The sequence below is a fragment of the Desmodus rotundus genome, chromosome 9 (genome assembly GCF_022682495.2).
Source record: "Desmodus rotundus isolate HL8 chromosome 9, HLdesRot8A.1, whole genome shotgun sequence".
Classification (NCBI taxonomy): domain Eukaryota; kingdom Metazoa; phylum Chordata; class Mammalia; order Chiroptera; family Phyllostomidae; genus Desmodus; species Desmodus rotundus.
In genome coordinates, this window is record NC_071395.1 from 28,794,855 (window position 1) to 28,812,126 (window position 17,272).

Sequence of the window (17,272 nt, forward strand, 5' to 3'; positions counted from 1 at the left end):
CTCACACACCAATTTTTCACCAATATATCCTCTAGGGCAAGGGAAATAAAGGAAAGAATATATAGATGGGACTATATCAAATTAAAAAGCTTCTGCACGGCTAAATAAAACATCATCAATATGAAAAGGGAACCAACCATATGGGAAAACATATTTGCCAATGATACCTCAGACAAGAGTTTGATCTCCAGAATATATAAACAATGCATATGAATCAACACCAGGAAGACAAACAATCCAACTAAAAAATAGGCAAAGGACCTGAACATACACTTCTCCAAGGAGGACATACAGAGGGCCCAGAGACATACGGAAGGATGCTCAACATCACTAGCTATCAGAGAGATGCAAATTAAAACCACAAGGAGATACCATCTCCCACCAGTCAGAATGGCCATCATAACCAAATCAACAAACAAGTGCTGTCAGGGATGTGGAGAAAAGGGAACCCTAGTGCACTGTTGATGGGATTGCAGACTGGTGCAGCCACTGTGGAAAACAGTATGTAATTTCCTCAGAAAACTAAAAATGGAACTGCCTTTTGACCCAGCAATTCCACTGCTGGGATTATACCCTAAGAACACTGAAACACCAATCTAAAAGAACCTATGCACCCCAATATTCATAGCAACATTATTTACAATAGCCAAGTACTGGAAACAGCCTAAGTGCCCATCGGTAAATGAGTGGATCAAAAAACTGTGGTACATTTACACAATGGAATTCTGCAAAGCAGAAAGAAAGAAGTCACTCCTACCTTTTGTGACACCATGGATGGAACTGGAGAGTATTATGCTAAGTGAAATAAGCCAGGTGATGGAAGACAAATACCATATGATCTCATCTATAAATGGAACCTAATGAACAAAACAAATAAGCAAACAAAATAGAACCAGAGGCATGGAAAGAAGAAACAGACTGACAGTGACCAGAGGGGCAGGGGGAGGGTATTAAGGGGAAAGAAGAGGAATGATCTAATCAAAGTACAGGTGTAAATGACCTATGGACATGGACAACAGGGTGGAGATTGACTGTGGGAGCAGGGGTGGGAGGTGGGTAGGGCAGGAGACAGCAACAGGGGAAAATTGGGACAACTTTAATAGAACAACAATTTTAAAAAATTAATACAATTTAATAGGAATAAAAAGTCAGTTAATGTAATATACCACATTAATAAAATAAAGGAAACAAAGTTACATGATCACCTCAGTTAATGCAGAATAAGCACTTGAAAAAAAATCCTTTCATGATAAAAACACTCAGCAAAACTAGAAATACAAGAGAACTTCTTCAACATTATAAAGGACATTTTTGGAAAGCCTCACAGCTAACAATGATAAAAGACTGAAGCTTTTTCCAAAAATCAGAAACAAAACAAGGATGTCTGATTTTACCTCTACCTTTAAGCATTTTAGTGGAAGTAGTAGCCACAGCAACTAGGTAAGAAGAAGAAAAAAAGCATCCAAATTGGAAAAGAAGTAAAACTCTCTCTATTCATAAATGACTTTATCCCATGCATAGCAAGTCCTGAAGAATCTACAAAATAACTATTTGACCTAATAAATTTTGTCAAATTATAGAATGCAAGATCAATACTAAAAATTCAGTTGTGTTTCTATAAATAAGCAAGTTACTCTCTGAAAAAGATATTAAGGGAAAAATCCAATTATAATAGCATCCCAAAAATAAAATACCTAGAAATAAATTTAACCAAAGAAGTTAAAGACTTATACACTGAACACTACAACATTGCTGAGAGAAATTAAAGACATAAAAAATAGAAAGACATCTTATGTTTATGGATTGAAAGACTTATTATTGTTAATATGACAATATTATCTAAAGTGTCCTACAGATCCATTGCAACCCCTATCAAAATTTCCAGTCTTATTTAAAAGATTTTATGTGTTATTTTTAAGGATGGGGGAAGGGAAGGAGAAAGAGAGGGAGAGAAACATCAGTGTGTGGTTGCTTTTCACACGCCCCTTACTGGGGACCTCATCCACAACCCAGGCATGTGCCCTTACTGGAAATTGAACCAGTGACCCTTTGGTTTGCGGGCTAGCATTCAGTCCATTGAGCCACACCAGCCAGGGCAAAATTTCCACAGTCTTTATTTTAGAAGTGGAAAAGACAATCCTCAAATACATGTGGAATTGCAAAAGACCTTAAATAGGCAAAACGATATTGAATACAAAGAACAAAATTTGAAGACTCACACTTCTGTATACAAAAGCTATAGTAATCAAGACAGTTTGGTACTAGCATATGGGTAGACCTATTGAAGTCTATTGAAATGGAATTGAGAGTTCAGAAATAAACCCATATATCTACGGCCAACTGACTTTTGACCAGTCGTGAAGACCATTCAGTAGGGAAAGAATTCAAAAAATGGTGCTGGGACAACTGTATGCTTACATGCAAATGAATAAATTGTTAATATAAACACATACCATACCATAAAAGAAAATGTGTTTGCAAATGAACTAACCACCTAAATATAAGAGCCAAAACTGTAACACACATAGAAAAAAACATAGGGATAAATCTTCATGGCCGTGGATTTGTGAATGGATTCTTAGGTATGACACCAAAAGCACGAACAACAGAAGGAAAAATAGATTGGACTTTTGAATATTAAAGGGTGTTATCAAGGAAATGAAAAGACAACTTACAGAAAAGGGGGAAATATTTGTAAATCATATATCTGATAAGGGTCTATTACCCAAAATATATAAACAACTACAACTAAAGAACAAAAAGAAAAACAACACAATTATAAATGAACAAAACACTTGAATAGACATTTCTACAAAGAACATATATCATCGGTGTATATGGAAACGCAAATCAAAACCACAATGAGATATATATCACTTCACACCCATTACAATGTCTATAATTTTTAAAAATCAAAATAGCAAATGTGGTGTGATTATGGAGAAAATGGAAAACTTCTACTTTGCTAGTGGTAATATAAAATGGTTCATTTGCTGGGGAAAATATTTCAATGATTTCTTAAAAATTTCAATAGAGTGTTATTATATGACCCAGCAATTCTACTCCCAGAAGTATACCCAAAAGAATTAAAAACAGGTACTCAAATAAATACAGGTCCATGCGTGTTCATAGCAGTACTATTCACAATAACCAAAAGTTGTAACAACCCAAATGTTCTCCTACATAAACGAACTACATATATACATACAATGAAATATTATTCAGCTATAAAAAGGAGTGAAATACTGACAATGCTACAACTTTAAAGTGGTATAATGAAAGAAGTCAGACATACAAGGTCACACATGATTTCACTTATTTTAAATTTTCGGATGAGGTAAATCCATAGAGACAGAGAGCAGCTGGTCAGTGGCAGAGGATGGGGGAAGAGAGGAAGGGAGTTACTGTTTAATGGGTATAGATTTTACCCTTAGGAAAAGGAAAATGTTTAGCAACTAGGTAGATGTGGTTGCTGCATAACATCATGAATACCAAGTGTTGCCAAATTGTTCACTTTCATATGGTTAATTTCATGTTATGTGAACATCCCCTCAATAAACAAAAGTTTTGTAATAACATTTAAAAATAGTTCCAATGCATCTTTATGACTCTTCTTAAATTATTGTACCTTAAAATTATCCTCATCAGTTATAATGTCACAGCACAATGAACATTAATTACACAAGCACACATACCTCTACAAAGAATGTTAAAATAGAAAAATTCATACCAATTATCCCTAGTGAGTGCTGACAGGGAACGGTTTTTGTAGAAATTCATTACATAACCATTCAATGGATACTTCCTTCCATTCTTATCATACTTAGTCATGCAAAAGTAAGGAACTTTCGTAACATCCACATCAATTGTTCGTAACATAGCCTGAGGAATGCAGAGATTTCAGATTGTTAGCATTTTCTTTTGAGATGTGCTTCAATCTATTACGAACTTTGATTATTGTGGTTCATTACATCTAGCTAACTAAAACAATAATGCAATATATTTTAATGAAGTCTCATCAAATATTAAGTATATTAAGGTCCTCTAAACTTTAATATAAATGACCAAATAAAATCAGTAAAAACATCATTATTCAAAATATTAAAACTATTTTTGAACTCACAAAAATGATATATCTAATTTATTCAGTTTGAAGAGACATAGTCATTTTTACAATCTCAGAAATATTCTCAATCTTAGAAATAAATCATTTCTCCTGAAAAGATATTTGTATAAGCTTAGAAACTTATATGGTTTCAGCTACACATAATAGTAATAGTGTTTGCTCTATGTTTCCCCATACACATCTATTTTGGGAGGAGATATAAGTACCTGATTTTGGCCAATCACAGTCACTGGGATTGATTTCCATCAACATGCTATGGATAAGCTGCCGGGGTCCAGGTAGGCCCGGTAGTCTCACTATTGCCAATCTTGTGGGGCAGGGAACGAAGTGGCTCTTGTGTCAGTTTAAGAAATTAAAGCGCTTGATATGTACTCATTGAGTTTCTACTCCCCAGTTTTAGGTGCAAGGTTGAGGTGAAACAAACAAAACTGTCCTCAAATGGTTTATAGCAGGGTTTCTCCAATGTTCTCTTTTTCCATTTTTAAATTTTTTTATTGTTTTTTCAATTACAGTTTACACTCTATATTATTTTGTATCAGTGTCAGGTATACAGCATAGTGGTTAGACAATCATACACTTTAGAAAGTGCTCCCCCCAGTAGTTCCTATATCCACCTGGCACAATACATAGTCATTATAATATTATTGACTAAATTTCCTATGCTGTACTTTACATCCCCATGACCATTTTGTAACTGCCAATCTGTACTTCTCAATCCCTTCACCTTTTTTCACTCAGCCCCTCAACCTCCGTCCCTTCTGGCAACCATCAGTCTGTTCTCTGTATCTATCAGTCTATTTCATGTTGATGGGTATATTGAACTCAAGTGTCCTGAGAGAGCTCCCAAGATTCCTCATTTCTAGCCGGTGGTACCAATGTTTCAGGTCTCTGGTTCCCACCTGGAGTGGCAAGGGCTTATGCTATAGTGACTCACACAAGTACGACAACATGATTGCTACGTGATGATTAACTGAGAGACAACATTCTTTTCATTATCTAATTCAATGTTTCTATTTTTCAAACTACTTATGCAGTAAAAAAAAAAGAGAGACAGAGAATTGTTTTCCACTTCAGTGAAAAAAACTATAATTCTGGAATGAGAATTGTTTTACCGGACACTTAGCTAGTAGTATAATCACATAGAATTTTGTGTCTTAAATGATAAATAGGATAAAAGAAAATTTCATGATGAAATTTACATACATCATTTACCACATTAATATGAAATAAATATTGATCAGTTATGTCGGACAGGCAAGCAAACGGGGAGACAGCAGTTCTGCTCTCAGTTCCAGGCATCAAATGAGAGACCAGTTCAGAGACTTCGCATTCTCTACCTGAAAAGTCTAATAAGAAATCAATTTGAAAAGAAAATAACTGAAAACTGTTCTCCTACTAAACACAAATTATTTAAAACAGATTATATACTTGTTTATACCATTACTACTAGACAAAGTATTAAACTTTCTTTTAACAAAAATATTTAAGAGAAAAAATGAAGGACTGTAATGCCAGATGATCATTGAGAAGACTTTCTTCATAAACTAAAATCACTCTGGCATCGGCTAGCGGTTCTATTGTTTGTAGTTATCAGTTGGTCCAGTTGGGTAACTCCATGTCTGTCCACTCAGAAATTTATCAGATGCACACTGCTGACAAAGTACAAAACACGCTTCATTAGGCATTAGTGGATCTGAGGACCCCAGACCAAATACCAGCACCATCCACCCGTCCTCTGGAATGAATTTCATTATTGTTTAATTCCTCTCAAAATCCTATGGAGCCACAAAAACTGCACAATTTCTCATAATAGAGTTAAAATTGACATCATGCTCACTTTCTCAGATTAACCCTATCATTCATATTCCAACAGAGGGAAAGAAATTCCTACTTCATTCATCAGGAGGCAAAAGTAATAAAAAAAACATTTCTAGGTCTTGTGGAGATCAACCATGTCTCCTCAGCCCTGAGTGGTGAGTTTGGGAAAAAGAGCTGTTGTTATGTCCATCTCAAATGGTTCCCTATCTATCTGTCTATCTATCCATCTACCTACCTACCTACCTACCTACCTATCATCTTCCCTTCTACCTTCCTTCCTCTGTTTCTTTTTTCTCTGACTTCCTTCTATAACAGTGCCACTCTTGATTCTGTGTCTCATTGTTTCTCTTTGACTCACTGCCTCTCTTCTGCTGTTCTCTCTGCCTCTTTGTCATGTTTGTTCTTTTTTACCTTTCTCTGTATTGTCTATTTTCTGTCTCACTCCCTTTGTCTCTCTTTATGAATCTCTCTCTATAGCTCTGCCACTCTTCTGCCTTTCTGTCCATGTGTTTTGTCTCTATTTCTCTCTCAGTTGCTGTCTCTCTCTGTTTCTGTGATCACCCTACATATCTATTCCTCTATGTATCTCTGCCTTTCCTACACACATTTCTCTGTGTCTGCCTCTGTCAGTCTTTCTATTTGTTTCTATTATCCTTTTGTCCTTTTGTTTCTATGTGTCTTTCAATCTCTGCTTCAGATCTACCTGGTGACTAAGAAGATACATTCTACTCTTATCTCTGTTATGTGTGGTATCTTAGAATTATAAGAGAGGGGCATTGCTGTTTCATTTGGGAGCCAGGAAAGTGCAGCTTCTCTCAGGGCTATGCTCTGTGAAACACATTTGACTGAAAATGGAAACCATGCATCTATATCAGCTTTATACATATTAGTCCCTTGTCAATTTTTCGGTTGATCCCAAGTATAGGAGACAACTACAAAGGTTTAATGTCTCACCCTTAAGCCCCCCAAATTAAATTTATGACTATGATTTATTAATAAGTAACCCTGTATTTTTAACAGTTATAATTATCTGACATTATTTGTTTTAATTAGAGGTGGTGGTTGCACATTTTACTGCACTAAATGCTACTAAATAGCATACAGTACTTGGAAATGATATAATTATATATTATATGAATTTCACCTCGACTTTTAAAAAAAAACTTAGGAAAAATTATGCATGTATTGGTCACTATTATTTATTCACATGTCATTTCTTAGAAATTATATTAATTTCTTAATACTGATGTAGCAAATTGCCACAAAATCCATGATTTAACACACCCCATATTTATTATTTTACAGTTCTATAAATCAGAAGTCTGAAATGGATCTCACTAAGCTAAAACCAAGGTATAGTCAGAGCTTGTTTGACCTCTGGAGGCTTTAGAGGAGAATCTATTTCCTTGCTTTTTCCAGCTCCTAGCGGCTGCTACGCAGCCCTTGGCTTGAGACCCCTTCCATCTTGAAAACCAGTGATGATTGGTAAAATACTGCTCATAGCGCATCCTCCTAACTCTGATTTTTCTGCTTCTCTCTTTTACTGAAAAGCACTGTTATGACTACATTGGGCCACACATATACTGGGTAATCCAGTATAATCTCCCCATCTTAAGGTAGCTGATTAGAAAATTTAATTCAATCTGCAATCTTAGCTTCCCTTTTACTACATAATATAAGATATTCTCCAGTTCCCAGGATTAGGGTCTAGACATCTTGAGGAGAGGCCATCATTCTGCCTACCACAATAAACATCTCAGAGAAAAAGCAGAAAAGAAAATAACTGTATTCACACCATCAAGTCCCAAATGTAGGAAACTGCCTGGGAGCATTTACAGTCTTTTCCATGAAGTTGACTCATTCCTGGCTAATGTTCTCATCCCATAGTTGAATAAACTGACCATTGTTTCTTTGTCTTTCATAAGCCTTCTACATTCCAATATAATAGTTTGCCCAGAAGTATGAATAACCCAAATGAGCCCTTACTGCTCCATTTTTTTCCTCCTTCCTTCTTCTGGAAAACAGAATTCTGCCACCTTCCTATTACCTCTTAATCCTTCTATCTTTCTGTTTTGGAGCACTGAGTGTATTCTCTACTTCCAATCCCTTTGCTTTATCTGGCACACACTGCTGATTTTTTTTCGTATATTTGTATGTTCTTTTTCATTTATTCTGTCTTTTCCTCAAGGACATGTGCAAAGACTTAACTTCTTTAATGCCCCCCACAGTACCCAAGGGAGTAGAACACACTGATGACCGCTAATAAATGAGCCAATATTCCTTTCCTTATATTTTCATAGTTATTTGGATTTGAAAGTTTAACTACTTAAGAACATCAATACCTACTAAAAATAGCATCAAAAGGAAAGGAAATATTTTAGAATAAATCTAGACCAGTTCATGGTCTGTTAGCTTATAATGACACCAGCAAATATAGGAATATTTTAACTATTTAGTGTTAAATCAAATCCATGTTGGCTTGTCTAATTCCAAATAATGTTTTCAGTATTTAATTTCCACAACATAGATCTGAAGGATTATGTTAGTTTCCTGTGTATTCTTTCTGCAATAGTTTTGTCCTTGTTTTTTAAAGTTTAGTTTAATCAGAAATATTTACATTTTCTTTTATTAACCTCACATTCTGTTTATGTACATTCACAATCTTACCAATTGCTGAGAGGGGTAGTTGGTATTCTTTTCTCATGTCAGCCAGCTTAGAAATTGTTAGGAGGAAGGAACCAAAATTCTTTTGAATTATGTTGTTGTGTTCCTCCACCACTTCAGCAAATTCCTTGGGCAGAGCATCTAGAATTACCTAGGAACCATGAATTAAATTACGGTTACTATTTTTTTAAAGCAGAGGGTTAACAAAGTCTGTGAGACAGATGGTCATAATATATTTAAAAGTCTGGATGAAAAATATTTTTAAATATAAATTCTATTATTTATAAAAGTATAAATACAAAACCTAAAATCACACGTGGTCCTACCACCCAGGAATATATGTTTTAAAGATTTGGGTATATGACATTTCCTTCTAGTCTTGTTTATACAAATTGTGTTGTAGTATTCAGTTTCTTTTCTGTCTTATGTTTACGCTTAATATTATATCTGGAGTATTTGCCCGTGGCATGGAATATTATTTGAAAAGATAAATTTTAGCAGCTATATAACATTGCCACATACAGGTTTATTAAAACTCTTCTAACCATTCTCTTTTTGTTGGATATATGGGTAGCGTCCAGTTTTCAATTATAAATAATTATGAGATGTTATGCTTGAATTGTGTCCCTCCAAAAACCACAGGTGGAAATCCTAAGGTTCAGAATGTGAGATTATTAGGGAATCGGGTCACTGCAGACATAATTGACTGAAAGGAGGTCATACCAAAATAGGAGGAACCCCTAATTCAATGTGATTGGTATTCTTATAAAAGGGGGAAATTTAGATAGGGAGACATGTACACGAGGAGAATGCCTTGTGAACAGGAAGGTGGAGATTGGGGCGATGCATCTACAAGCTAAGGGGTGCCAAAGAACAACCAGAAGCTAGGAGACAGACGTGGAGCGTATCTTTCCTTCAGTCTCCAGAGGTGCTCAACCCTGCCTAGACTTCGGCCTCCAAAACTGAGACAGTAAATTTCTGTTGTTTAAGGCAGTTTGTGGTTCTTTGCTATAACTGCTTAAGGAAACTAATCAAATAATATTGTTATGCAATAATTTACACAATGATATAATTTGATTATATCATTATTATAATTTCAAAGAAGTAGCAATACTACATTAAAGAATATTTTAAAGGATATGTCTGTTTATAGTCCCGTCAACATAACTGTCCATTGCAATATTTGCCATATTAACAAGTGAACTATAGTGTTTTGTTAATACTCATTTTTTTTTACAACTGGTAGGATTATTTTACTTTTTTTTACAACTTTAGCATATGAAAGAACTAAAATTTTCATTATATCGCTTTTGCATTTGAAGACCTTACTAAACTGTCATTAATTGTTATCATTTTCCTGTTGATCCTTTTGGCTTTTTCAGTAGCCAGTCATTTCTTCTGTAAATAAAAATAATTGTTAAAATAAGAGCTAACACTTATTGGATGCTTCCTAAGTACCAAACACTGTTGTAAGCACTTTGCATATATTAATTAATTTAATCCTTATAGCAATCTTCTGAAATAGGTACTATTATGATTTCCAACTGACAGATAAGTAACAGGCCTAGACAAAGAAATTTGCTTAATGCCACCTATGTGCTAAGTAGCAGAGCTGGGAAGAAGTCCAGGAATCTATCTGGCTTTAAATTACTTTACAGTACTTCATATTCACTATGCTTACCTTTCCCATAATTATATGGTATTTTTATGTTGTCATTTGGCCATGAGTGGAATTCCCATAATTTCAAATGGCTGTTAAATTGGGCATTCATTTCTTCTTGTTTCAAGGTTAAGTGTTACTATGGCCATTATTTCACCATTAAATGTAATGATAGAGATAATCATCAATGTAATAAAAAATCCTATATTACTCACTTGCTAAAAATGTCTAACAGAAATAAATTTTTCCACTTTTTTTTTTTATCCTCACCTGAGGACATACTTATTGATCTTAGAGAGAGGGGAAGGGAGGGAGAGAACCATCAATACAAGAGGGAAGCATTGATTGGTTGTCTCTTGTTATGCACCTCGACCATGGACTGAACCCTCAACCTAGACATATGCCCTCACTGGGAATTGAACCCACAACCTTCTGGTTTATGGCTGAATCTTCAAGCAACTGAGCCATACCAGCCAGGGCAAGTTTTCCATTTTTAAAAAGACCTCGACCTTTTCCTCACCTGAGAAATCACTAGGCACGATGAAGAAGTAATGCTAGTAAATTACAGCAAAACTTTGTTTTGGGGAAAATATGACTGCATTGCATGTTATAATGGAAAGATTTTAAATAAAATTACAAGGTTATGGTATATATTTTTTCTTACCACTGAAGGAGAAATTTTCGTTTCAGATTTGTTCACACAGGGAGAAAAATACCGTCTTCCAAAAAGATTAGCTAACACCACCACTAAGGTCTCCATCACATCTTCAGAAAATCTCTTTTGGCCTGTTTAAAATAAAGGGTTTAATTTTCCAAACTTTAGAGAACAAAATTCATCATTTTAGAAATATACTAAAAAAAAAAAGAAATAAATATACTGAGTCAGTTCTTAACATCTAAACTTAAGCCCTGGCTGTTGTGAGACAGTGGATCGAACGCTGACCTGTGAACCTAAAGGTTGATGGTTCAATTCCCAGTCAGGGCACATGCCTGGATTGTAGGCCAGGTCCCCATTTGGGGGCATACGAGAGACAACTCACAGATGTATCTCACTGATGTTTCTCTCCCTCTTTTGTTCCCTCCCTTGCCCTCTTTCTCTAAAGCCACTTTCCAGATGTTTGGTGAATTTTTAAATAAATTACATTACTTTATAATAATACAGACCAGTTGGCATCCTACTGACACAGACTCTGATATCCTTGGATCCACTCTTAGCTGAAGGAACCAAAAGGAAAAAAAAAAAAAAACTGCCACTTTGCCATTTGGCCTTTAGTTCTGGAATTGCTCCAGATTCCATCGTGGGGTTCAAATCTTGCCTTTGCTGGTTTGTTTCATTTAGTTTTTCTGCCTCTCTTCAAAACCTAAGGCCTAAGGAATGAAGGCCTTACACAGCTTTCCAAATTCCTTATCTGCCGTTCAAGGCCATATGTCAACCCTTACCCACTCTGTCTTTGGCACATATTACAGTCCAAAAAATAATCTCGCAACTACTCCTATTGACATGCTCCTGATATTTCTTGCAGTATTTTAGGTACTAAATCTCAAGGGAAAACCTATGTCTGATTCCAGATTGTTAATCAGCCACAGTATTTAACCGAGTGCTATGCCCACATGGATACCCACTCATGTGAGAACTTGGAAACAAGCCACAGCTGACTCACGCTAGTAGAGAAATACAGAGTGTTAAGAGTGAAGCTTCCAGACTTCAGAGAAACAAACAAACAAAAAACACCTCAACTTTATGTGTTTATACTGGTAGTGTTTGGCAAATTTTTTTCAGATTATATTCTAATTCCTTTAATGTTGTGATACATTATTCACAATATTTATAAGTAGAATTTAGTGATATTACTTTCTATGATCTTTCATGAAAAAATATATTTATAATGGATTAAAGTCTTTATGTTTAGTTCTAAGGTAATATTATATAATAGTTTCATTATTTTTAATGTTATTTTAAAAAGTTGGTAATTTACTAAAAATAAAATGCACAATGGGGTATTAACTATAGTACATATATTTAAGTTCACTTGAATTTGAATCATATCACTTTATTCCTCTCTATAGAAAATTAAATTTCATTATGTTAAAGTTATGGAAAAGAGAAAAGTAATTTATGATTTTAAAAATGGAAGCCATCATTTAAGAGGACAGTATTGTGATGCCAATGTATTTCTACAGTTTATATTTGACTTTGAACTGTTACCTTTATGTTTGACTATGACAGAGCTAATGATTAGGGCCTAAATGTGAGATCACAAAGAGGCCTGTTTTTCATATCAATGACCAGATACAAAAAAGACAAATTAGTGATTTTACATCTATTATTGAAATTTATTTCTATGTGATATATGTTAAAATGTCTTGTGATTCTAGAATAATAATATTTATTATTCTAAGGATTCATTTTTTAAAGGACATTAAATGGTCATTAGAATATTTACAGTACTTTATAAATATACCGTGCATATATTAATATTTTGATAAACATATTTAGTAATATAAAATAAGAAAAATGTTTACAATACATTAAGAGAGAACACAGTTAGAAAATCACCCCTTCCAAAGTGGATGTATTCTGGGGACTACATGGATGTATGTAAACACACATGTGGTCTATGTTTGTGTTTGTGCACATAATTTAATGAGTAAAAGTTTGCTGAAGGAGTATTTGCTTACCATTCATGTTGGTTGGAATACACAGCCTATGAAATACACCTCTCCTCAGCAAGCTCACTAAGATAAAATTTGCGGGTTCGTGGTAGTGCAAATGAGACACAAGCCCCGAATATCCAATGGGAATACATTCCTGATTCAAGTATTCCTACAAATTAAATTTCACATGTTAACCTCAGTCTCCAGATCTCAGAAATATCAAACAAATAAGTCGTTCATAAAGGACAATTTAGTACAGAGGAGTCAAACATGTGTACTAGCATCTTAATTTAGTGGAAATAAGTTTAAATCTTACCTGTCTGACCAAGAATTGCAAAGAATATATAAAGTAAAACTTTAACATGCACTTGATCTTTGGTTGCTTGAAGGACATCAGTGAATGTTGGAGAACTGATAATGCCTATACATATATATATCAAAATATCAAGTTAGATATTAAGCAAATTTTATAGTGTGTCTCCCAAATGTAATATCCAAAGGACAACTAAACATTTCTATTATAGAACAGAGTGCTATAAATATTTATGTACTCTATATAACATATGACATATTTTTACGTTAGGCACTGAATATTGATTTATTATATTGTAATTATTATACTTATTATAATTAGGCATTCCATAGGGCTTTATATTGCATGTGTGTGTAATTGAAAATAGTAAGAAAAACTTGAGGGAAAGATAAATAATTACACCTTTATGCATGACAGGTGAGAAGTAAAATAAAGTATAAAAATGTAAAACCACTAATTATGAATGTTGCAGTATCTTTTGTTTTTCAACCATTATGTATTTCTTTGAAATGTGTTTTTTAAATCTTTGAGACCAGACATAAGTACATTAAAATGTTTCTTTTCTGATATCTATGGAACCCAGAGGTTATTAAAACAGGACAATCATGGGCTTAATTTTCCAAATGTTTGAATGTGTGACATTAAAAGCAAGTTTCTGTGTTGAATACGGGAACTATAAAGTAGAATCAAATGTTAAAGTGAGTTTTTATTCTCTGTTATTTTCTTCTCTTCGGTTTATGTAATTTACGATAAAATTGAGCTTACATGGTAATATTTAGTTAGGTAATGTAAATAATATGAAACAGTGTACCTTTGCTTTGGCATCCTCTTTGTCCTCTGCTTTGGCAACTAAGAGCATAAGTCTGAGAACCAAGGAAATGCTTAAAGGGAACTGACCCTTCAGTTTGGGCACGTTCGACTTTAAGAGCCTTTCTATCTTAGGTAATGGAATGTCATAGAAGAACACATTTCCTGTAAGATCTTCTCCACGTCTTCCTGCACGACCAGACATCGAAAGAGATTATCACATAGCACTTTTAAGTCATTTCAAATCTTGCCTCTGTAAATGGTTAATGTCTGACTTACCTATACCACAAGAAATCATTAAACTTTCAAAAACCTCAAAAGAGTTCTTTATTGCTTGGTATATCAATTTTAGCAAAGTTTAAAATATTATTTTATTTTAAAAATATATTATCAAAGTGCCATTTTAGTAATGCCTATGTTATCATGACTTTTAAAGTAGGGGTGTCCTGGCTGGTTGGCTCAGTTGGTTGGGGTATTGTCCTGTACACAAACAGGTAGCAGGTTCAATTCCCAGTCACGGCACATACTAGAATCAAGCAAGGAGGTCCTGACCTGGTAGCCTGGTAGCTCAGTTGGTTAGAGCATTGTCTGGATATGTGTAGGTTGTGGGTTCGCTCCCAGCTGGGGCACATAAGAGAGGCAACCTGTCATGTTTCTCTCTCTCTTTCCCCCACTCTTTTCCTCTGTTTCTAAAATCAACAAACATATCTAAAACCTATGAAAAACTACTTGACCTAATAAGTGAACTCATCCCCAAAAGTTTCAAAATAAACATGATCTTTTTTTGGCTTACTGAATAGATGTTCCCAATCCCTACGTATGCAAATATAAGCAGGTTGTATAAATACCTGTCGAAAGTGCAAGGCATCCAAAAAAACAGAATCTTCCATAAAAACAACAGATTTACATGGCATGTTAATTCCCAAAGCAAGGGAGGAGGTAGCTGTTACCACCTAAGGGTGAAGGGTAAAAAAAATCAAAAATAAATTTAACGTAGAATACATCAATGTATGCATAGTCTTTAAATATTGATTAGATTAGACTCCTTTGAAATAATTTTTCTTGAGTAAAATTCCAATGGAAAGCCAATGTCACCAAAAATATAAACTACACTTTCTTTTTTTAATAAATAGCTCTCATAGAGATTTGCATTCACTTTTATGTTTTCCTTAACATTATAATTATCTAGCATTTTTAGATTGTAAAATGATGTGAAATCATAGTCGTTCAGTAAATTTGTAGTTACTGTGCACAAATAAAAGCATTAGGTTGCAAAAGGAGTATTATTTTACATGAAAATATTTCTAAAAGCACAGTAGGGGATAAATTCAAAGACAGGGAGCAGGAACCAGGTCACATCAAGCATTAAAAAAAAAATTCTAAGGAGTTTAGATTTAAGAGAAAGGGGAGTAATGTGATACAACGAGGAGTTATAAAGTAGCTTTGGTTAGTGTGTGAACTAATTTTAGGAGGTGATGATTGAAGCTGAATAATCTGATGGGGTGTTTTGATTTGGGGGGAGGTGACTTGATGGTGTATGGAGTAGAAAATGGTATTTTCAATTGAGATAAATATATGAATAAAGGGAATTTCCTAGGATTTCACTTTCCTATCTCAATTTAAAAATACTATTTTAGCTCACATTTCTTAGTAAAAACTGAAGCTAACAGCAAGAATGTCTTAATCTCTATTTTATCCCAACCCCACCTGAGATTGCTTGTACTGTTTTTTATTTCTCTTTTAGACTTTCTCCCTTCAAAATATATTTTTTTCTCTATACTAGTTTAGCTCCACTACATAAGTTTGGCTATATAGTGTTTTACTTACCTATCAACTCTATATTTTCTTATTTCCATTATGATTTTTTCTTTTTATATTTTTACACTGTAAAAATGTTAAATTAGTATACCTTTCTGATAGTGGGACCAAGATGTACCTCTAGTAATGATTTTATTTTCAAATATATTTTGTTTAATATAAACATGGCCACATCAGCTTTCTTTCGGTTATTATTTATATTTCTTTTCCTTTCAATTCTTTTTTCTTTTTATGTTTTAAACATGTCCCATATAATCAACATGTAGTTAGATATTTTGTTAATCAGCTTCAAAAATGTTCCTCTTAATTAGAGTCATTGAGTTCATACGCATCAGTTTATTTAACACAATTGTTATATTTGGTGATCTGGCTATCATTTTATACTCATAGCACAGTGTTTTAACCATTTTGTCTGCTTTCTTAGTTACTTTTTCATTCATTTAGATGTTTTAATGCCATTTACTTTTCCTCTGTACTTTGGAAGTTGAACACTCAAATTCTGTTTTTTCAGTGAGTATTGACAAATTTACATAGTTTTTACTTCTTTTAAAGGTCCAAAATTAATCAATAATTTTATCCTCCTTTAGACAATTCCTCAAATAACCTCCACTTCTGAGACATACACTAGTGTAACATTATTTTCCCTTTTTAAAAAATTCCAAGTGGATATTTTTATTCACATAATAAAAGTTTTAATTTAACTATATTTGCATTTTTCTAGGATTACTCTTTATGTATTTTTAAACAACTCTCATTTTTCTGAAATTACTACCATTCGCCCTCATTTAGAATTTTTATATAATTGATGAGGCAAAATGGTCAAAAATCTCTGTATTTATTTGTCTGAAATTCTCCACTTTGCCCTCACTCTGGAAAAATAATTTTGCTGTATATAAGATCTAAATTGGAAGTTATTTTCTTTAAATTTTTTAAGATAAAATTTCACTTATTTCTGGCTTCCATTTTGCTTTTGACAAGTCAGTTGTCACTCAACTACTCTGAGAATCTATTTTCTCAGAGTTCTTTTAATGTGCTTTATCTTTAATGTCATTTTCTTACACAATATAGGACATACTAAAACATGTAAAGTAAAAGTAGCAGACCTACAAAGAGAAATAAAAAATTTACATTAACAATAAGAGATTTTAATACTTTCTAACTTGTAATTCTACTCTCATAATTGATCGAATGTAAAAAAAGAGGTCCAATAATACAGATTTAAATTAAGAAGCCTCACAGAACACTGAAACCAGGACCCACAGAATGCATACTTTAATACATGTAAAGAACATATTGCTAAATAAACTTTATTTTTAGAACCCTTTTAGATTTCCAGAAATTTGCAAAGATAATACAGAGTTCCTATGCTCTGCACCCGGTTTTCTCTATTATTAATATCTTATATTGGTCC

At 33.8% G+C, this 17,272-nt stretch overlaps 1 protein-coding gene across 1 annotated transcript in view; it reads right to left on the reverse strand.

Moving 5' to 3' along the window:
* The window catches only part of LOC112312428 (probable ATP-dependent RNA helicase DDX60), a 74,098-nt gene that overhangs the window by 6,179 nt on the left and 50,647 nt on the right, over positions 1-17,272 (reverse strand). The window contains 8 exon segments of the mRNA XM_053911770.1: positions 3,731-3,882; positions 5,330-5,472; positions 8,612-8,759; positions 10,933-11,054; positions 12,948-13,092; positions 13,240-13,344; positions 14,048-14,249; positions 14,893-14,996. Coding sequence (XP_053767745.1) covers positions 3,731-3,882; positions 5,330-5,472; positions 8,612-8,759; positions 10,933-11,054; positions 12,948-13,092; positions 13,240-13,344; positions 14,048-14,249; positions 14,893-14,996 — 1,121 coding nt within the window.